Genomic DNA, 24,354 nt, shown 5'->3' with positions numbered 1-24,354 from the left:
ATATAGTATCTATATAGTAGGGACCTGAGCCTTTGTATCTTATATAGTATCTATATAGTATCTATATAGTAGGGACCTGAGCCTTTGTATCTTTCCAACTGAAAATAAAAGTATGTAAATGTGACAGTTACATGAAAAAATTAAAGACAGGAGACTAGACACAGGCAAATTCTTGCTACTTGATACTGTAACAATATTGCAAATAACATTTTTTAATGACATCACATTGTATACTTAGCACTACTGAAACCTATGTGTGATGAAGTATACTATCATTGCCTAATACACTAGCAAAAAGTATTCCAAACAGTACAGGCCTTTCAAGCGTTCTGAGTATGAATCAGCCTCTTATTTCAAAGATTATAGTCACAGACTCTTAATAAATATCTGCCATTATAATGTTGAAGGGATTCTGCAATCATATGCTAGGACAAACCTTTGGTGGTCTCTCTTTCATGTTTGCTTTATTTAGGCTCACAGGAACTAAGAATCAAAATAAAACAGGGAAAGACTGCCAAAGAGAATCAATGAATTGGTAGAGGAAGAGAGAAGTAGTACTAACACTACTAAAACTGGAAGGAATTCATTAAAGAAACAGCAGCATACAATAAATGCAGGGCTCATTATCTAGTAATGCAATGACTTTAAGCATCTTTCTAATGAACTAAGAAAGGAAGCTGGGGGAAATGGAAAGAAAAAGACACATATTCTGGTTGCTTTCCAACAGATATTGCCAACAAAATTTTTCATGTATGTTGGAGTGCATATGAATCACCTGGGTTATGTGTGCAATAATAAGGTAAAAGTAAAAAATTATTATGAAGATATTTTATAAAATACGTAACTTTTACAAAGGCTTTAAAGTTTTGATTTTTACCTTCACTGACGTATTTGTCTCTAGATGGCAGTCTATACCTTGTAACTTTCCTAGTTAAAATTTGAATATATTCCTTCCTTGGTAAGCATGAAGATAGTTGGACTATATATGTGTGTGTGTGTGTGTATATATATATATATATATATACAAAAATATATATATATATATATATATATATATATATATATATATATATATAAAATAAAAAATCTATTTTAGGGTTGCAGAGATGCCTCAGCAGTTAAGAGCACTGACTGCTCTTCTAGATGTTCTGCGTTCAATCCCCAGCAACCACATGGTGGCTCACAACCATCTGTACTGGGATCCGATAACCCCTTCTGGTGTGTATGAAGATAGCAACTGTGTACTCATATACATTAAATAAATAAATTAAATAAATAAATTAAATAAATAAATTAAATACATAGATAAATAAATAAATCTGTCTTTAAGTCTATTTTCAATTTTAAAAATTGATAATCACTTCAAACGACAATTAGGAAATCAAAGAGAATATGAAGAAATGTCAAAATGAAGACCACAAAGCAACCACTGAATAAATTAATGAAAAACAATCAAGATATAAAAATAGAATTTGAAGAGAGAATCTCTAAAGAAAAGCCAAGCTTAAATAAAATGTAAAGCCACAAACTCATAAAACATAAAGTCTCACCAACAGACTTGATCAAGTGAAAAGACAAATTAGAGAGGATTCCACAATCAAACAAAATATTAAGTCTAAGAAAATCCAGGAAAGGAACGTGAGGAACTCTGGAATGCTATAAAAAACAAACCTAGAAATCATAGGTGTCTAAGAGAAGAAAACCTGTCAAAGGCATAAGAATATTTTCAATGAAATAAAAAAGAGAACATCTCAAATCTAGGAAGGAAGAGATGCCTATCAGGGTATAAAGGGCATACAGAACACCAAATGGACAGTACCAGAAAACAAGCTTCCCAACTTCAATGAATATGTATTAGTATGTTTTGAAATGTCTGTAATAATTTTCATTTCAAAATAAAATACTAAATGTACAGAAACAAAGAAATAAAAGTAAAAGCTATACTGAGGAAGCAGAGAGATGACTGTGGGTCATCAGACTGTGTACTCCTTTTACTGACTGTGGTGCCTCATCAGTATGATGATGTCACCCACATTAATGGTGGATCTACTCTCATCAGCTATATCTTTGTAGAAATGTCCTCATAGAAATATCTAGAGGTATGTTTCCAACGGGATTCTAAATTAATTGAAGTTGACGAGAGTAACCACCACATTCATTTTGTCAAAAATGTTGTGAGCAGTGATGAAGACAGATGAGAAACTGACAAGTAGGAGGGAACAGAAAATCTGTGATTTAAAAACAAGCAATTCAGAAACAGTGCAAATTTTAGTTTTTCTTGACAATTTTGAAAGAAATAAAGGAAGTGTTTTGCTATTTAGACAGGTAACACTAATCAGGAAAAGAAGAATAAGTATTCTTAAAACACAGACCATTTGCTCTGCCAAAAATGATGCAAACACAATTCTAGGATGAATTCTATGACTAGTGGCACACGACGTTACACTGCTGAACTGACAGGTTCAATAAACAGCATTTATTTCGCAACTGTGTACCTCGACATCCTGAACACTGGATAAAAAAGTTGATTAAATCCAGAAGTGCGATGTCCCTGTCTTGTTTATATGATTCAATCCAGTCATCCACCACGGACTATAGAAAAAAAACACAAACATGATTTTAGAAAATTTAACATCACACTAAACAGATCTTTTAAAAAGTTTGCATGTATGTGAAATTAATTAAATAAGATGATCACTTACCTGAAACTATTGTTCTGTTGTCAAATAAAAGCAGATTTCTCTATTTATAAGGCTAGTAAGAGTTTTGTTACTATATCTCAAAATTTTGTTACAATAGAGGAAAAGACATAGCTAACCTTAAAATAACTATTAAACTTTTATGATAAAATTAAAATTCACTTATACATAGATAAGAGATTTCAGCAAACTTAACCCACTAGTAGTGTACACAAATAATGCACACCAAGTATAACACTCATAATTTTTTAGTAATGCAATAATGGTTCAGTATTTCTAAATCAAATAACTGAATCAAAATTTTAAGAAACTGCTATTCTATTAGATCTCAAAAGGTAATAAACATGACACTAACATACAAAACAAATTTTTCTATACAACTGAGCTCGTATGAATTCTTCCTTGATAAAGACAAAATTAAAAAAAAAAAAAGTCCATGGTCTTTCTGTTTGGTCTTCAAATAACTAGAACAAGGAACCGATTCAATACAGCCATTATATCTGTATTAAATGCAAACATTAGTGACACACTGGTAAAGAGCAGTGGCAAGCAAGCACACCAGGTGCGCCTTCTTAGGACTTGCTCTTGTTTAATTCTGTTGAGTAATACTAATTAAGTAAACTTTGGATCATGAAAAAAGAAGGAGACTGTAGGGGACAAGAAGGGAGAAAGGGGGAAGAAAAAGGTAAGCTAGTCATTTTTAGGGACGATAATGAGGGTCAGACATAGTGAGGTTAATAAAGGACGATGACACATAAAAATTGAAAAGACTTCATTACAAAACGAGGATCAAACTCTACTAAAGTGAGTCAACAAAATACAATGATGAGATTGGCTGAAAATTCATGTACAAAGTAACTTCATAAAATTAGCAAGTTAGGAAACTAATGAGTGACTAAAAAACCCTGAATTCCTTTTAAATATTTATATTAGATCAGTAAGTTTTATGTTTTCCTAATATTTTGAAAAAATTTAACATCCTAATGGCCATTTTAATTAAAACTGTTTGGGATTTTACTGAGTGGAAGTGGTTGTATTATTTTAATGGAAATGCTGAAATCAAGTTTTTAAAATTTCTATACCAAAATAAATTTATATGCAGGGAAATATGTAAAATTTAATTATGTATTGATAAAAAGTTATGAATCCAAAGATGTATAATCTTAATCAGATAAGGACATAAAACATTTCCAGAATTGAAACAACTTCTCAATCTCCCTTACCATATGTAATCAATCCTCTCCACCCCCAAAGTAAATTATTATGGTGATATTTACACACAAAAATTAATATGAGATGAGTAAATTTTAAAATTCACATATATACCATCCTTCAAGAAAAAGTGTAGTGTGCATACATTTCCTTTCCTTTTCTTTCTTCCCTTCCCTTCCTTTCTTGTCATTTTTCATTTAAAAAAAAAAGAAAAAAGACAGATTCTGGTATCATTATGCAACCCTGACTGCTAGCAAGAACTCTGCTGTGTAAAACAGATTTGCCTTAAAGACCTTTGCCTCCTTAGGGTGGAGATTAAAGTCATGTGTTTCCAATTTCTGTTTGCATTGCTCATTTTTTTAAATGTCAGTGATTCTTTTCATTACACAAATCAATTGGTTCCCAAAACTGTTGCTTCTATAAGAGGCAATACAAACAAAAGTGACTCTTAGAACATAACTGTAGATTCCTTCTCATGTTTATATATTTTGTTCTGTTTTCAACATAACTAGTAGACTTGTTAATATAAAGAAGAAACATGCCCAAATCACCTAGTTTCTTTTCTATTGATGTGATGGGGGGGGGGGGTGGACTAAGAGGAAAAGGCTATTGGATCACAATACTGTTGACCCATCTGCTCACATAACATCCACTGTTAAATACAGAAAGCAATGAATTAACAGGTTTGCACTGCTCAACTTGTCCTCTCAAGACTCTTGAGTCAGTCTAGGGCCTAGTCCATGAAATGGTGCAGCCAGCATTTAGGATAGGTCTTCAGAACTCAATATAATTACGAAAATTTCTCACAGGCATGCCTAGAGACCAATCTGATGCAAATAATTCCACATTTAGATTCCTTTCCAAGACAATTCTAGAATGTGTCAAGTGGACAATTAAAACCAACCATCACATAAGTATTCTACCAAAAATAAGTGAGATTCAGAAATGTCTGGTTTCTAGAGTCCTAATGTCAATAAAAATACTAAATATTTTCAATTCTTGTGACTCACAACCACACGATTGTACATGTTTTTCCTTTCATGACTCTACTGAGAAGGATTGTCTTCTTTCTTCTTTCAAATGAGAGAAGATATTTAGTACTTAAAATTATCCAACACCACCATGTTGATACCTCAGAAGTTTTGCTTTAAAAGTAAACAAAAATTAGATAATGGTGATAAAAGAGGCTGAAAACAATAGAGGAGATATGTTGACTATTCAGCTCTACTTCATGTGGCAGGCACTGTATGATAAAGATGATAAGAACAAGAAGTGGAAAGAGCTGGCCAAGTACTGCTTTTAAGATGTAGAGTCTAAGCAAAAAAAAAAAAAAAAAAAAAAAAAACTTTATGGTATAAACCATAAATAAAAATATACAGAAAACATCATGTCCATAATGTCCTACAACTATGAAGAAACACTGTACATTACACTACTTTTTAGTCCTGAAAGTGACAGCATAGATTTATGCTATTACAAGTTACACACAGGAAGACAGGAGTACTGAACCTTGTAGCACAAATATGAAAATTTACTAGAAACCTAATGAATATAAAATATACCAGAAATAATAAATGAGTAGCCAAAAATTACCAGTGAAAACTTAAGCTATCAAAAAGACAATAATTCACTCTTAGAAAAAAAAATGGCTTTATAAGTAAAACATGATTAAATAATAGGTAAAATTATCCAGAAATAAATGAAATTATGCTATTGAAAAAAAGCTCAGAGTAGCCAGATGTTTAAATCCCATAACTTGGGAGGCAGAAGGAGGAGGTCGCTGTGAGTTTAAGGGTAGCCTGATCTACAAAGCATGTCCCAGGATAGCCAGAGCTACATAGTGACAGACACTCCATCCCCAAAAAATAAATAAATAAAATGAGGCCCAAAGAAGTGTGAAGTGTGGCAGGGTTCTAAGTAACTAAACTCCAGAGAGGAATAACACTTTCTAGATTTTGAAACATTACCAGATATCAGTATAACTGGATGAATAACAGACATAAGAGGATAGCAATGGTAGAGGACAAAGAGAGGACTAAAGGGGAAGGACAAAAGTATGTACCTATGTAATATATCTCACAACTAAACTGCTGAAAACGTGTAGGAATGAGGAAGTCTTATACAAACAGAAGGTACATATAGGGAAGGAAATAAAAGAACTTATAGCACACCTCACATTAAAAACAATCTACATTTTTGAATAATAAAACAATTTTGAAAAGAAAAATCTATCCACGATTATTTTAATCCAACTCATATAAAATATAACTTTCAAATCAAAGAAAGATGAAATTTTTGCTGTTTCAAGCCAGTCTGGTTGTGAATTGAAACATCTTGTCAGATGAGATGTCTCAAGGATCAGATCAGACTAAATCTCTAAATGAAAAAATAAAGGCAGGCAGACAGGTGGGAAAAAATCATTGGACCAAAGACTTCATGAAAGAATCTGCCTAGATTGTCTAAAAATTCCATTCACTATGAACTACATCATTTCAAATATCTAATACTGATTGTTTAACAAATATTTTTGCTTTTAAGAAATATAGGATAAATAATAAACTTAAGCATATCTGTGCAAATTTAGTTGGCAAGAACACATGAGGTTAAGAACCGTATTATGGCCCTTCCGCCCCTGCCTGGTCCTTTGGGCTGGGGCAGACACAGAGGTGGACTGCTCCTGTCCTGTGGAGATACTGAATCCTGAGTCATCCTAGAGGAGCCACTGCACTCAGAGCAGCCGAGGAGCCACTACACTCACAGCAGACAAGGAGCCACTACACTCACAGCAGACGAGGAGCCACTGCACTCACAGCAGCAGACACCAAGGTGGTTTGCACTTGGGAGACATCTTATCCTGAGCCATCCTAGATGATCCACTGCACCTAGAGCAGAAGGATTTCCAGATCCAAGAGGTGGCCTGAGTCCCAGGAGTTCTTCCACCCAGGAGATTAGGATCATAAGACCAGAGAGACATCTGGACTCTGAGGAGCTCTGCCACAAGCAAGATAACTGGAAATACAGACTCCAGTCTTACACAGTGAGGGCAGGTAACACTAGAGTTAACCAGATGGTGAAAGGCAAGAGCAAGAACATAAGCAACAGAAACCAAAGTTTCTTGGCATCATCAGTACCCAGTTCTCCCAATATAGCAAGCCCTGAACACCCCATCACACCTGAAAAGCAGGATTCAGAATTAAAATCACTTCTCATGATGATGATAGAGGATTATAAGAAGGAATTAAGTAACTCCCTTAAAGAAATACAGGAGAGTACAAGTAAACAGATAGAAGCCCTTAAAGAGGAATCACAGAAATTCCTTAAAGAAATGCAAGAAAACACAAAGAAGGAATTAAACAAAAACATTCAGGATCTGAAAATGGAAATAGAAACAATAAAGAAAGCTCAAAGGGAGACAACCATGGAAATAGAAAACCTAAGAAAGAGATCAGGAGTCATAGACGCAAGCATCACCAACCGATACAAGAGATAGAAGAGAGAATCTCAAATGCAGAAGATACGGTGGAAAATATTGACACAGTTGTCAAAGAAAATGCAAAATGCAAAAAACTCCTAACTCAAAACATCCAGGAAATCCAGGACACAATGAGAAGACCAAACCTAAGGATAATAGGTATAGATGAGAATGAAGAGTCCCAACTTAAAGGGCCAGTAAATATCTTCAACAAAATTATTGACGAAAACTTCCCTAACCTAAAGAACAAGATGCCCATAAACATACAAGAAACCTACAGAACACCAAATAGAATAGACCAGAAAAGAAATACCTCTTGTGACATAATAATCAAAACATCAGATGCACACAAAACAAAGAAAAAATACTAAAAGCAGTAAGGGAAAAAGGTCAAGTAACATATAAAGGCAGACCTATAAGAATTACACCAGACTTCTCACCAGGGAGTATAAAAGCCAGAAGAGCCTGGACTGACATCATACAGACCCTAAGAGAACACTATTGCCAGCCCAGATTACTATACCCAGCAAAACTCTCAATCACTATAGACGGTAAAACCAAGATATTCCATGACAAAACCAAATTTGCACAATATCTTCCCACAAACCCAGCACTTCAAAGGATAATTGATGGAAAACGCCAACACAAGGAGGGAAACTACAACCTAGAAAAAGCAAGGAAGTAATCTTCCATCAACCCCAAAAGAAGATAACTATACAAACATAACTTTACCTCTAATAGCAAAAATAACAGGAAGCCACAATCATTTTTCCTTAATATCTCTTAACATCAATGGTCTCAATTCCCCAATAAAAAGACGCAGACTATCAGACTGGATACACAAACAAGACCCAGAATTTTGCTGCATACAAGAAATGCACCTCAGTGACAAAGACAGACACTACCTCAGAATAAAAGGGTGGAAAACAATTTTCCAAGCCAATGGTCCCAAGAAACAAGCTGGAGTAGCCGTTCTAATATCAAATAAAATCGACTTTCATCCAAAATTAATCAAAAAAGATAAGGAAGGACACTTCATACTCATCAAAGGAAAAATCTACCAAGGTGAACTCTCAATTCTGAACATCTATGCTCCAAATGCAAGGGCACCTACATACATAAAAGAAACTTTACTAAAGCTCAAAACACACATTACACCTCATACAATAATAGTGGGGGATTTCAACACCCCACTCTCAGCAATGGACAGATCATGGAAACAGAAACTAAACAGAGACACTTTGACATTAACAGAAGTTATGAACCAAATGGACTTAAGAGACATCTATAGAACATTTCATCCTAAAACAAAAGAATATACCATTTTCTCAGCACCTCATGGTACCTTCTCCAAAATAGACCATATAATTGGTCACAAAGCAGGCCTCTACAGATACAAAAAGATTGAAATAATCCCTTGCATCTTATCAGATCACCACAGAATAAGACTGGTCTTTAATAATGACAAAACCAATGGAAAACCCACATGCACATGGAAACTGAACAACTCTCTACTCAATGATAACTTGCTCAAGGAAGAAATAAAGAAAGAAATTAAAGACTTTTTAGAATTCAATGAAAATGAGGACACATCATACCAAAACTTGTGGGACTCCATGAAGGCAGTGCTAAGAGGAAAACTCATAGCTCTAAGTGCCTACAAAAAGAAACTGGAAAGAGCACACACTGACAAGTTGACTGCACAACTAAAAGCTCTAGAACAAAAAGAAGCAAATACACCCAGGAGGAGTAGAAGGCAGGAAATAATCAAACTCAGGGCTGAAATCAACCACATAGAAACAGAAAGAACAATATAAAAATCAATAAAACCAGGAGCTGGTTTTTTTCTTTGAGAAAATCAATAAGACAGATAAACCGTTAGCCAGATTAACCAGAGGGCACAGAGACAGTATCCAAATTAATAAAATCAGAACTGAAAAGGGAGACATAACAACAGAAACTGAAGAAATTCAAAAAATCATCAGATCCTACTACAAAGGCCTATACTCAACAAAACTAGAAAACCTGGATGAAATGGACAACTTCCTCGACAGATACCAGGTCCCAAAGTTAAACCAGGAGCAGATAAAACATCTAAATAGTCCCATAACCCCTAAAAAAATAGCAGCAGTCATTAAAAGTCTCCCCACTAAAAAAAGCCCAGGACCAGATGGTTTTAGTGTTGAATTCTATCAGACCTTCAAGAAAGACCTAATACCAATTCTCTTCAAACTATTCCACAAAATAGAAACAGAAGGAACACTACCCAATTCGTTCTATGAAGCTACAATTACACTCATACCCAAACCCCACAAAGACCCGACAAAGAAAAAGAACTTCAGACCAATCTCCCTTATGAACATCGATGCAAAAATACTCAATAAAATTCTAGCAAACCGAATCCAAGAATACATAAAAACAATCATCCATCATGATCAAGTAGGTTTTATCCCAGGAATGCAGGGATGGTTCAATATATGGAAATCCATCAATGTAATCCACTATATAAACAAACTCAAAGAAAAAAAAACACATGATCATCTCACTAGATGCTGACAAAGCATTTGACAAAATTCAACATCCCTTCATGATAAAAGTCTTGGAAAGATCAGGAATTCAAGGCCCATACCTAAACATAGTAAAAGCAATTTACAGCAAACCAGTAGCCAACATCAAGCTAAATGGAGAGAAACTTGAAGCAATCCCACTACGACCAGGGACTAGACAAGGCTGCCCACTCTCCCCCTACCTATTCAATATAGTAGTGGAAATCCTAGCCAGAGCAATTAGAGGACAAAAAGAAGTCAAAGGGATACAAATAGGAAAGGAAGAAGTCAAAATATCGCTATTTGCAGATGATATGATAGTATACTTAAGTGACCCCCAAACTTCCACCAGAGAACTCCTAAACCTGATAAACAACTTCAGCAAAGTGGCTGGTTATAAAATCAACTCAAACAAATCAGTAGCCTTTCTCTACATGAAAGATAAACAGACTGAAAAAGAAATTAGGGAAATGACACCCTTCACAATAGTTGCAAATAATATGAAATACCTTGGTGTGAATCTAACCAAGCAAGTGAAAGACCTGTACGACAAGAACTTCAAGTTCCTGAAGAAAGAAATCGAAGAAGATCTCAGAAGATGGAAAGATCTCCCATGCTCATGGATTGGCAGGATTAATATAATAAAAATGGCCATCTTGCCAAAAGCAATCTACAGATTCAATGCAATCCCCATTAAAATCCCAACTCAATTCTTCACAGAGTTAGAAAAGGAAATTCTCAAATTCATATGGAATAACAAAAAACCCAGGATAGCGAAAACTATTCTCAACAATAAAAGAACTTCTGGAGGAATCACCATCCCTGACCTCAAGCTGCACTACAGGGCAATAGTGATAAAAACTACCTGGTATTGGTACAGAGACAGGCAGGAAGATCAATGGAATAGAATTGAAGACCCAGAAATGAACCCACACTCCTATGGTCACTTGATCTTTGACAAAAGAGCTAAAACTGTCCAGTGGAAAAAGGACAGCATTTTCAACAAATGGTGCTGGTTCAACTGGAGGACAACATGTAGAAGAATGAAAATTGATCCATTCTTATCTCCTTGTACAAAGCTCAAGTCTAAGTGGATAAAGGACCTCCACATAAAACCAGATACACTAAAACTAATAGAAGAGAAGGTGGGGAAGAGCCTCGAATACTTGGGCACAGGGGAAAAGATCCTGAACAGAACACCAATGGCATATGCTCTAAGATCAAGAATTGACAAATGGGACTTCATAAAATTGCAAAGTTTCTGTAAGGCAAAGGACACTGTCAATAGGACAAAACAACAACCAACAAATTGGGAAAAGATCTTTACCAATCCTTCATCTGATAGTGGGCTAATATCCAATATATACAAAGAACTCAAGAAAGTAGACTCCAGAGAACCAAACAACCCTATTAAAAAATGGGGTATAGAGCTTAACAAAGAATTTTCAACAGAAGAAATTCGAATGGCCGAGAAGCACCTAAAGAAATGTTCAGCATCCTTAGTCGTCAGGGAAATGCAAATCAAAACAACCCTGAGATTCCATCTCACACCAGTCAGAATGGCTAAGATTAAAAACTCAGGTGATACTAGATGCTGGCGAGGGTGTGGAGAAAGAGGAACACTCCTCCATTGTTGTTGGGACTGCAAGATGGTGCAACTACTTTGGAAATCAGTCTGGCGGTTCCTCAGAAAATTGGACATAGCATTACCTGAGGATCCAGCTATATCACTCCTAGGCATATATCCAGAAGATGCTCGAACATATAACAAGGACATATGCTCAACTATGTTCATAGCAGCCTTATTTATAATAGCCAGGAGCTGGAAAGAACCCAGATGTCCTTCAACTGAGGAATGGATTCAAAAAATGTGGTACATTTACACAATGGAGTATTACACAGCTTTTAAAAACAATGAATTTGAGAGTTTCCTAGGTAAATGGATGGAACTAGAAATTATCATCCTGAGTGAGGTAAGCCAATCAAAAAAGAGCATACATGGTATTCACTCACTGATTATTGGATATTAGCCTAGAACCTTGAAATGCCCAAGATGCAACTCACAGGCCACATCAAGCTCATAAAGAAGGAAGACCAAGTGGGGGTGATTGAATCCTTCTTAGAAGGAGCAACAAAATACTCAAGGGAGCAAATATGGAGACAAAGTAAGGGACAGAAACTGAAGGAGGGGCCTTCTGAAGACCTTTCCACCTGAATATCCATCCCATGTGCAGTCACCAAAGGTAGATGCTGATGTGGAAGTCAGGAAGTGCATGCTGATAAGAGCCTGATATAGATGTCTCCTCAGAGGCCTTCAAGAGTCTGACATATTCAGAGGCAGATGCTCACAACTAGCCATTGAACTGATAATGGAGTCCTCAATGGAGGAGTTAGAGTGAAGACTGAAGGAGCTGAAAGGGTTTGTGGCATCATGAGGAGAGCAACAATACCAACCAACCACAGCTCCCAGGGTCTAAACCACCAGCCTGGGAGCACTTAGGGAGGGATCCAGGGCTTCAGCTGAATATGTAAGAGTGGAGGGCCCTGCTGGGCATAGGTGGAATATGAGATCCTTGACCTCATGAAGGCTGGACGCCCCAGGGGGTGAGAATTTTGAGGGTGGGGAAGTGGGAGTGAGGGGGTAGGTAGGGGTTACATCCACAGAGAAGAAGGAGGAGGGGTAAGAGGATAGGGGGTTCCCGGGTGGGTGGGGGATGGGGTAAGGGGACAACATATGAAATGTAAATAAAACATTCAATAAAAAAATTAAAAAAAAAGAATCGTATTATGTATGTTAAGTAATCTCAAAAGACGTTTTCTAGAAATGACAAAGAAGTTATATCCATGAAACCATATCAACATGGTTTCTGAAACAAGACTTAACAAATACAACAGCCAATGTCTTTACTGATAGGACAGAGAAATCGCATGGGTCCTTCAAGCCTCGACAAAAATAACTAGTGTCAACTAAAAAATACTAAGTGTGCAAAAAATATTAACCCTTGGGGAAAAGCCCCAAATTGTTTGTCTAAAACCAAATGGTCATCCATAAAATCATATATACAGACATAACATTACATGGCTTGAACAGGAGATTAGATTTATATATTTGGAAATATGTATATACACATATACATAATTCAACAACAATTTTAAAAATAGGCCATGAATATGGTGGGGGACAGTGTGCATAGGAAATTTCAGTTAGAAGGATAAAAGGGGAAAAACAAAATAATTACATTTGAATTACAATTCTATTAAAATCTATCTCTAAGACTGAAAACCTCCCTATAAGATTTGAGAAAAGGAGAAAAATGGTTCCTTCTTGGAATCTACTTTATTCATCTTATTCACTGGCTATAAGTTATACATATGTTCTTTCATTTAAACATTTCTCTTTTATGTCATGTTTCAAAAAATGGTAATTTTTTTAAAAGAATTTCCAATGGCAGCAGCATGACCCAACATTAGTCAGATAGAATAAATTATTTCAAAAAGAGGAACATTGTTCAGATTCAACTGAATACCATTCAAATAAACAACAAAAAGTTACAGATTGCTACAGGTATAGTATTTCTGAGAAGTGTGAAGTTGTCCTGTGAGAGATGCCCTTTAAAGGTTATTCTAGGATTAGATGAATAAATATGTTTAAGCCATACAGTATCAAAACTATAGTTTTAAAATTATAGGATGATTCATTGGAGAAACTTACTTTACATAGTCCTATTTTCTAAAATGTAACATATTTTTGAGACAACAACAAAATAATTCACTAAATACATATGAAGTTTCTTCAGTTGGTGACACCACTTAATTCAACACTTCTAATTGAATTAACCTTGATACAATATTCAGTAAGCAGCTGGGACCCTCTCTACGGGGAAAACTAAAATGAGTAGAAAGTGTGGCATTCTGGAAATAAGCACTGTGAAAGTAGCCAAGCTATAGTCTGTTCTCCAAATAATTCACCAAAACCCACTTCCATATAGCCAGCACTCAGCCGACCACCAAATTCAGTCTTCTGCTACCTTTTCACATAAACTTAAGATACATGAAAGATATGATGAATACTATGAACTCTGTATACACAAGAAACAATTACTGTTAGGCTCGTACATGAGCCATTTCTGGAAAACAATTAGCTTAAGAAAAAATCTTGCTAACTTTTTCTCTCTTATACTGTATTCCTGCACCAATACTCAAAAACAAAAACAAAACAATCATGACAGTCAGCAGAGGTAACTTGTGCACAGTCCCCTGACCTCATTTGCTAGCTGTGAGCTCACCCTTTCATCTGGAGGAGCCTTGCAGGAAAACAAGAGCATCCTGCTTCCACATACAGGCCGATAGGGCACCAAGACTAACTAGCTCTGAACCCTGCTCCATCGATCCCTTCTCAGCCAGGTCCACCCAGTGCACAACTGACTCAGGAGAGTTGGGTGATCCCCTGATCTCCATATTTATCACCCTGAACAAAACTCAAGTCCAAGCAGATCAAAGCCCTCAACATAAAACAAGACACATTAAATCTAATAGAAGAGAAAGTGGGAACTCATTGGTACAGGAGACAACTTTCTGAACAAAACACCAATGGTTCAGGCACTAACATCAGCAATTAATGAATGGGACCTCATGAAACTGAAAAGGTTTTGTAAGCCAATGGACACTGTAATTAGTACAAACCAACAGCCTACAGTTAGCAAAAGATCTTTACCAATGCTACAGCTGACAGAAGGCTATGATAACTCAAGAAGTTAGACAACAACAAATTAAATGACCAAATCAAAGAAGGGGTACAGATGTAAACAATAGAATTATCAACAGAGGAATCTCAAATGGCTAAGAAGAAGCACTTACAGAAATGTTCAACATCCTTAGTTAACAGGGAAATGCAAATAAAACCAAATATTAGATTTCACCTTACACCCATCAGATGATGGGGAGGATCTGGAACTAGGGGAACAATCATCCATTGCTAGTGGTAGTGCAACTTAACACCAATCTGAAATTTGATGGTTTCTTAGAAAACTGCACCTCAAGACCCAGCTATACTATTCCCGGGCATATACTCAAAGATGCTTTACCATTCCACAAGGACACTTGCTCAACTATGTTCATAGTAGCTTATTCCAGACACTGGAAAAAACCTAGAAGTCTCTCAACTGAAGAAAGGATACAGAAAATGTGGTTCATTTACACAATAGAATTACTACTCAGCTATTGAGAACAAAGACATCATGAATTTAGCAGGCAAATGGATAAAACTTGAGAATTGAGAATACCGTCCTGAGTGTGGACATGCATGGTACATACTCACTTATAAGTGGATATTACCTAGGAACCTCTCGAATTCATTGTTTTTAATAGCTGAGTAATACTCCATTGTGTAAATATACCACATTTTTTGAATCCATTCCTCAGTTGAAGGACATCTGGGTTCTTTCCAGCTCCTGGCTATTATAAATAAGGCTGCTATGAACATAGTTGAGCATATGTCCTTGTTATATGTTCGAGCATCTTCTGGGTATATGCCTAGGAGTGGTATAGCTGGATCCTCAGGTAATGCTATGTCCAATTTTCTGAGGAACCGCCAGACTGATTTCCAAAGTGGTTGCACCATCTTGCAGTCCCACCAACAATGGAGGAGTGTTCCTCTTTCTCCACACCCTCGCCAGCATCTAGTATCACCTGAGTTTTTAATCTCAGCCATTCTGACTGGTGTGAGATGGAATCTCAGGGTTGTTTTGATTTGCATTTCCCTGACGACTAAGGATGCTGAACATTTCTTTAGATGCTTCTCGGCCATTCGAGTTTCTTCCGTTGAAAATTCTTTGTTAAGCTCTATACCCCATTTTTTAATAGGGTAATTTGGTTGTCTGGAGTCTAATTTCTTGAGTTCTTTGTATATATTGGATATTAGCCCTCTATCAGATGAAGGATTGGTAAAGATCTTTTCCCAATTTGTTGGTTGTTGTTTTGTCCTATTGACAGTGTCCTTTGCCTTACAGAAACTTTGCAATTTTATGAAGTCCCATTTGTCAATTCTCGATCTTAGAGCATATGCCATTGGAGTTCTGTTCAGGAACTTTTCCCCTGTGCCCAAGTATTCGAGGCTTTTCCCCACCTTCTCTTCTATTAGTTTCAGTATATCTGGTTTTATGTGTAAATGGATGGAACTAGAAATTATCATTCTGAGTGAGGTAAGCCAATCACAAAAGAACACACATGGTATTCACTCACTGATTATTGGATATTAGCCTAGAACCTTGAAATGCCCAAGATGCAACTCACAGGCCACATGAAGCCCATAAAGAAGGAAGACCAAGTGAGGGTGATTCGGTCCTTCTTAGAAGGAGCAACAAAATACTCAAGGGAGCAAATATGGAGACAAAGTGAGGGACAGAAACTGAAGGAGGGGCCATCTCAAGACCACTCCACCTGAGTATCTATCCCATGTGCAATCACCAAAGGTAGATGCTGATGTGGAAGACAGGAAGTGCATGCTGATAAGAGCCTGATATGGATATCTCCTCAGAGGCCTTCAAGGGTCAGACATATTCAGAGGCAGATGCTCACAACTAGCCATTGAACTGATCATGGGGTTCTCAATAGAGAAGTTAGAGTGAAGACTGAAGGAGCTGAAAGGATTTGTGGCACCATGAGGAGAACAACAATACCAACCAACCACAGCTCCCAGGGTCTAAACCACCAGCCTGGGAGCACTTAGGGGGGGATCCAGGGCTTCAGCTGAATATGTAAAAGTGGAGGGCCCTGCTGGGCATAGGTGGAAGAAGAGAACCTTGACCTCATGAAGGCTGGATGCCCCAGGGGGTGGGAATTTTGAGGGTGGGGAGGTGGGAGTGGGGGGGTAGATAGAGGTTACATCCACAGAGAAGAAGGAGGAGGGGCGAGGGGATTGGGGGTTCTGAGGGGTTGGTGGGGGATGGGCTAAGGGGACAACATAGGAAATGTAAATAAATCATCCAATAAAAAAAAAATAAAAATAAGTGGATATTAGCTGTAAAGTACAGGATAACCAAAATATAATCAAAAGACCCACAGAAGCCAAGTAACAGAGAGGGCCCAAGAGGGTTAGATGTACCTCTCTCAGAAGGAAAAAGAAAATAGATATTGGAGGTGAATGGAGGGACAGAACTAAGGAGAGCCCCCCGAGGGTCTATGGGGGTGACCCTAGCCAAGACTCCTAGCAGTGGGGGATATGAATCCTGAAGTGGCCATTTCTGGTAGCCAGGCAAGACTTCCAGGGGAAGAATAAGGAAAGCAACCCACCCATAAAACCTTTGATACAAAATGTGTCCTGCCTGTAAGATGTCCAGGGACAAAGATAGAGGAGAGATGGTGAAAATGGCCAACCAATGACTGTCCCAAATTGAGACCCATCTTATGGGCAAGAGCCCATCCCAGACAGCATTAGTGACACTGGGGCCTAGTATAACTATCCTCTGAGAGACTCTACCCAGCAGCCAATAAAAAAAGATGAAAAGACCCACAGCCAAAATTTAAATGGAGCTCAGGGAACCTTAAGGAAAAGTTGGGGGAAGGATTGTGGGAATCAAAGAGGACAGGGACTCCACAGGAAGACCAACAGAGTCAACTAACCTGGACCCCTGGAGGTTCCCACAGACTGAAACACCATCCAAAGAGCAAGTATGGGCTGGACCTAGGCCCCCTGCAAATATGTAGCAGATGAGCAGCTTGGTCTTCATGCAGGTCCCCCAAAACAGGAGTGGGGACTGTCCATCAATCTGCTGCCTGCCTATCTGTGGATTTCATTCCCCTAAATAGACTGCCTTGTCTGGACTCAATGGGAGAGGATGGACCTAGTCCTGCAGAGACTTGGTGTGCCAGGGGTGGAGGGAGGGTGATACCTAGAAGGGTGCTCCCCCTTCTCAAAGGAGAAGTGGGCAGTGGAATGGAAAAAGGATCTGTGTGAGGGCGTACTGGGAATAGACAGGAGGCTGATATTGGGATGTAAAGTAAATAGATAAATTTAATAATAAATGAAAACATGCCTATCTTTTATGACAATCATGATGGTGCTTAGCTGTAATTAAACCACTGGTGAGGCTGAGGCAAAAGAATTAAAATTTAAAGGACACCTGGGCTAAAAAAGACATTCAAGGCCAGCTTGTCTCCTGTTTCAAAATTTTTCATCTTCTGTAACAGTCTGCAAATTTCAGTTCAATATTCCTATTACTTCATTTTGAACCCAATTGCTGATATGATTATTGATATTTTGTGATTAACAAGAACATTGACAAGAATTTGCAAAATGAACCAACTACAAAATACACACAAGAAAGGCACTTGACTTAGTAAAAAATAGGCTGTAATAAAAGTATAAAAAAAGATATGCTGTGAAAAATTGAACAAAGAAATTTGATGTGGATATATTAATATCTGACAGAACAGAAATGAAGACAACATTATGAAACAGAGATTTCAAAAGTAAGAGTATGTTCATTAGAAAACCGTAACAATCCTAAACTTGTATATATCAAATAACAAGAGTCCCAAAATAGATAAAAACAAAAGTTGAACTATTAGAAAGAATTAAGGAAAATCACAATGGGCTGTGATTTTTTTTTAATACATTCCTTTTTCCAGCTGATAAAAGAAAAAAGAAAAAAAATTCCTGATCTCTTTCCTAGGTTTTCTATCTACTGGGTAGTTTCCCTCTGTCGTTTCTTTATTGTTTCTACTTCCATTTTTATGTCCTGAACCGTTTTCTTCAATTCCTTTACCTGTTTGGTTGTATTTTTTTGTAAATCTTTAAGGGATTTTTGTGTTTTCTCTTTAAGGGGTTCTACCAGTTTACATGTGTTCTTCTGTATTTCTTTGAGGGAGTTATTTATGTCCTTCTTAAAGTCTTCTATCACCATCATGAGAAGTGATTGTAAATGTCAATCTTACTTTTCTGTTGTCATGGAGTATTCAGGACTTGCTATGGTGGGAAAACTAAGTTCTGATGATGACAAGTTATCTTGGTTTCTGTTGCTTATGTTCTTGTGCTTGCCTTTCGCCATCTGGTTATTTCTAGTGCTACGTTCACTCACTGTCTGTCCTGTTATCTTCAATGTGTCAGAACTCCTCTGAGTTCAGCTGTCTCTGTGATCCTGAAACCCTGGTTGTGATAGCTCCTGGGAGTCAGGTTGCTTCTGGGCTGCACAGAGCCTTACCAACCAAAGACAGAAGTGCACTGCTTGGGATAATATATATTCCATGACAGGTAAGAAAGGCATTCTTGTCAGAATGACCTAAACCAGGCTCAGTCTTGTTAATGAAATAAAAAAGGGGGAAGAGGCTGAGAGCCTTTGAGGCTGCTTGGCAAGAATCTGGCATGGGCCAAGGACAAGGAAATTGACTGTTTGACAGGAATATGTCATGGGCCAAGGACAAGAAATTAGGCTTCAGGCAGGAATCTGACATTAGGCTAGAACAAAGAAGTAATTCAGGCAGGAATCTAAATCTTAGGCTAGAACAAAGTAATTTCAGACAGGAATCTAAATTTTAAGCTAGAACAAGTAGGTAGGCTTCGGACATGAAAATGACTTTGGGCTAGGGCAGGGAAATAGGCCCAGATATTTTGGTCATCCTGATAAGCCCATAGAAACAGTGATCACAGGACTGTACATGTAATTGGGTTTAATGCCTTGCTTGTTCTTTCACTATTTATGTTTACTGTCTTGCTTGTTCCTTGACTATTTGCATCTATTGTATTGGTAGACCCTCAACCAAGAAGTGACCTTAATACATGCATGTAATTAAAATGGCATAAAAGCAAAAAGGAGTAGAGAGGATAGGGATAAGGGGTTCTAGGGAGGGGAAATGGGGAAAGGGGATGACATCTGAACTGTAAATAAATAAAATATCCAATAAAAGAAGTAAAGTTAAAAAAGCAAAAAACTAAAGAAGTATTAAGTATAAAGAAGATACAAATAACATTACCAATAAATATAACCTTGTTGATATGCATGAATCATAAAACTGAGTATTACAGAATAGAAGCAGGATACAAAAAAATCATAAACTTTGTATCTTTATTTCTAAGATAGAAAAAACTAACCAGTACGATTCTGTTTACACATTTCTAAATTTTTGTACATAAAATTATAGACACACAATTATTCTAGAGCCTAAACTGAAGGTCCACTTATGAAAAAGAAAATCATTTTTAAATTTTTATAGGAAAGTTTTCTAAGTCACATTTGGAAATGGCACATACTATTTCAGCTAAGACTTAGGAAACATGTGTTGAGTAGTTATATCTGGATTCAACAAGAAGCCAAGAAACACATTTCTGCCAAAAGCATCCCTGAATTTTCTTATATGAAGTAAAATAAAAAATGAAATTTTAGTATGTAGATATTTGTTTCTGCCAAAATCAGCCCTTCTGTCTGTAGATATTACATATACTTTTCTTGTCAATGACAATAGTTAAGTACTGTGGGTATTAGCATTTACACCATTTAAATAACTATAAAGAAGTATTTTACTAAATTATAATTTACTAGTTCATATAATAAAATGTAGCTATGACTAAAGCACTAATGATAAAAAATTGTTAGCTTTTTCTCAGGAAGTACAATTATATAGCTCATTATTCTTAAAGCAAATTTATCTGCAGAGACATATACAGGAAGACATAAAAAGTTCAAAGAATAACATTCAGGATTTTATCCTCCTAATCATTCCAAGTACTTTAAGTCTAAGACTTTAAAACAAAACAAACAAACAAACAAAAAAAACAGGGTCATAAAGGGCACCTGAAACACTTATCATAGCTGAGAAAATGACATTTTTCTATAATCAACTTACTAGAGGTCAGAATAAAAAATCAATATTATGAGTTTTTCCTAAGGAATCTGAAGTGATGAAAAAAAAAAGTAAAACATGAGACAAAAAACAAAGCCAAAGCTATTTTTAAAATGTATGTGGAGAATATTCTGACTACCAGTTAAATATTAAACCTTCCCTTTAAGATCCCTATTAGTATAAAGATCAACCCAATCCACCCATCTATGCAGTATTCACAGAGACCTTATTTTTGAAACATTATCAATATACATTTTTTTGTAAACTATTTGATAGGGTTAAGAAGATAAAGGCAGACAAAGCTAATATTCTAAACTGATGTTAACAGGTAGACTCATATGGTTTGAAATAAGACAAGCACATGACCAAAACACTATCATCTATAGCTTGCAAACTCTAATCTAATCTAAGCCAGTGTGGCATCTCATTCCTCTAATCCTAGTATCTGGGTAACTAAAGCAGTAGAAATGCTGTGGATTTTATGAAATCCTAGAATACAAAGTGAGCTCCCAAAAGGAAAGGGTAGGAGAAGGGACAATAGACCCTAATCTGGAAGGTGGGGGAGGGCACTTGCATCCTAAGAATCCAGTAAATAGAACATAAGTAAAACATTTTGCTACAGTTTTTAGTAGTACTACACATCTTCTATAAACTCTCATACTGCAATACAGTAATATATGCATACTATGTAATACTTAATAATGCAATTATAGACAGAACATTATGCGGCTATTATATTTTTAGGTTTAAATTTAAGAACATTCTTGATATTCAAAACCTGGAGTTGTGTTTATTATTAGCCTTGACTAGGTTTGTTTTGTTTGTTTTTTGAACAAACAACACTCTTTGGGAGCTTGTTTTTGCTTTTGAACTGTCCACAAGTGATACATACACAAAAAGAAATTCACTAGTGGTTTTGTCCTGCCAAATACCAAGAGTTTATTTGGTTGATCCTGTGCTTCAGTCTAAGACTAAAGGCTGTCCTTTTCATAGAGCACTCACAGTACAGGTCACGTATAAAGCCAGTCTTACACAGAGATTTGCTTCTGATGCACAGCAACTGCTAACCAGCTTTGGCCAAGACAATACAGTGAACTCTTGCTATCCACTGGATCACAATGCTACCTTTTCCAATAAAATGATAATTCTGGCCTGAGGAAGAAAAGCTGCTCTCCTATATTTGGCTTCCTGGAGAATGGTCCTTCAAGCCTGGGGTATACTTCAGGGTCATTCTCCAATTACAACTTAGTGATAATGATAATAATTTTTACCAACTCAAAGACTAGTTTCAGGATTTTTATTAAACTGAGATTTGGCTGTCCCATGAGCACACTGTCTAAAAGCTAAGAAAAGGAATCAGTTTAGATGTGCATGTACAAATGAATAGATAATGAAAATGTAGTGTACTATAATGGCTAATATCTTCCTTTGGAAGAACAGTCAGTATGATCTTAACTACTTGGTCATCTCTTCAAGCCCAATTCTTTTAGATCTCTAACTAATAAAATAAATATATACACACTGAAATTTTACTCAGTTGTGAAGAAAAATGGAAGTCTAAAGACTGCAGTCGATGGTAGTAAATGCAGAAAATCATGGCTCCTCAAGTTACTGAGAATTAGTAACATTAAGTGACTCGCTCTAAATAGGACATTTATACCACCTTTCTAAAGCTCAGAAAACATCATGGGGAAATGAGCAGTAAGAGTCTAAAGACAGAAAGAAAGACTTAAAAAAAAAACTAAAAAATTTATTTTCTAGGCAACTTCACAGAGCCTAGCATTGCCTGTGCTAAGCCTGTAAAAGACTAAGTCTGTCAGCAGTCAATCATGGAACAAAGAGAGGCTCATAGGGCAACCCTCGCAGATGGAACTATATTGACTATTAAGTGATTCTAGAAGAAGGCCTGTTGTGGCCTTCTGCTGCACACCAACCGGTAACCCCATCAGCTCCCAAAAGACAGTTCCAAAACCATCTTCACAGGCCCCTGTTAAAAATCAAACGGTCATAATATAAACATACATGAAGGTAGGAAATGGGGCTTATAGTAAGAAGGAAGACAAAAATGTGTGTGGGGGGGGGGGGGAAGAGGGGTTGAAGGGTGAGAGTAATCCAGATTGTTTGTACATATTTAGTTGCTAAAAACAAGTTTAATTAATAAATTCAGAATGATAACAATAAAAACTGCGTAGCCTTAGTTGCTAGTATTCTTTGGGCTTCAAATAACTATTCCTCATATTAACTTATGGCACTTTTAACCTTCTTATATAATTTTGTATATTTGATCGTCACAGTAGTTCTTTACTAAATCAATAGTTTAGTTGGGATTCTAGCCCATTCCAACACAATAGGAACTAGTAGTGCCCCTATCTGCTTTTGATCAGACAACCAAAGATTTCTTTTCCTTCCACACAGGCAGAGTAAACAGCCAGTGTTTGCTGGAATATGAAAAATGTGTATTTGCTTTTTTTTAATCACTTCAAATTGAACGATGGAAACTAGAATGGCTGGTAAAAGATAGTAATAGGCAAATTACACAAAGCCTTAAAAATAAAAAAATTTCAGGTAAGAATTGCAATAGGACATCATGTGACTGTACAGACACAGACACACAGACACACACAGACACACAGACACATAAAGAAAAACCATTCCTGGAATTCATGCTCCCTTAATTTATAAATAAGCCTCTCCTCCATTAAAATTCACCAATAAAAGTGAGCTTTCCAGGGTAAACTGCACACTTTACCTAACTAATTAATAGACCTCACTCAACACCCCACAAACACTTGCTGAACTATGAACATTAAAGCTTTATTCATAATAGCCAGAAACTTAAAAAACAAAACCCTGGATGTTCCTCACCTGAAGAATGGATACAGACAATGTGTTACATCTACACAATGAAATACTATTCAACTATTAAAATCAACACATCATGAATTTTGCAGACAAATGGATGGAACTTAAGAATATCATCCTGAGTGTGGTAACTCAGTTCCCAAAAAGCATGCATGGTAGTACTCACCATGCCTGTCTAACATCAAGGGGTATTAGACATAAAATACAGGTATCATGTTATATTCCACAGACCCAAAGACGCTAAACAAGAAGAAAGGTCCAAGCAAGGAAGCTTGAATGTCACTTAGGAGGTCGAAGAAAATAGTCATAAGAGGCAGATGAAGGGAGGGAACTGAGAAGGAGAGGGCATGAGGGGAGTTCCGGATCAGGTGTAGGGAAGGACAGGAGAGATGGCTATATTACCATGAAAATGAATGGAATTCTGCAGCTGATGGGAGGTAAGGGGAGGGGCACCTCCAGGACAAGATAGAGACCTGGGATAAGGGAGATGCCCAAGAATCAATGGAAGCTGTGACACACTGGGGATATGGAACCTGAAGAGGTTACCTCCGGTAGCCAGGCAGGAACTCCAGTGGAGCGATAGAGACACCAACCAACACACAAAAGCTTTGACCCAAAATTTATCCTGTCTACAAGAAAAGCAGGCACAGAGCAGAGATTAAGGGAATGGCCAACCAATAACCATCCCAACTTGAGACCCATCCCATGGGTAAGCATCGTTCTCCAA

At 36.8% G+C, this 24,354-nt stretch overlaps 1 protein-coding gene across 3 annotated transcripts in view; it reads right to left on the bottom strand.

Annotated features, from left to right (window-relative positions):
* Nucleotides 1-24,354, bottom strand: part of Stag1 (stromal antigen 1) — a 344,086-nt gene that overhangs the window by 209,477 nt on the left and 110,255 nt on the right. For all 3 annotated transcript variants that reach the window (XM_028788047.1, XM_028788048.1, XM_028788049.1), the window contains one exon: nucleotides 2,496-2,592. In XM_028788047.1, the coding sequence (XP_028643880.1) occupies nucleotides 2,496-2,592 (97 nt within the window). The remainder of the gene's footprint in view (nucleotides 1-2,495; nucleotides 2,593-24,354) is intronic.

This window comes from Grammomys surdaster, unplaced genomic scaffold (assembly GCF_004785775.1).
Source record: "Grammomys surdaster isolate TR1022 unplaced genomic scaffold, NIH_TR_1.0 125698, whole genome shotgun sequence".
Classification (NCBI taxonomy): Eukaryota; Metazoa; Chordata; class Mammalia; order Rodentia; family Muridae; genus Grammomys; species Grammomys surdaster.
This window is presented reverse-complemented; position numbering and strand designations above follow the sequence as displayed.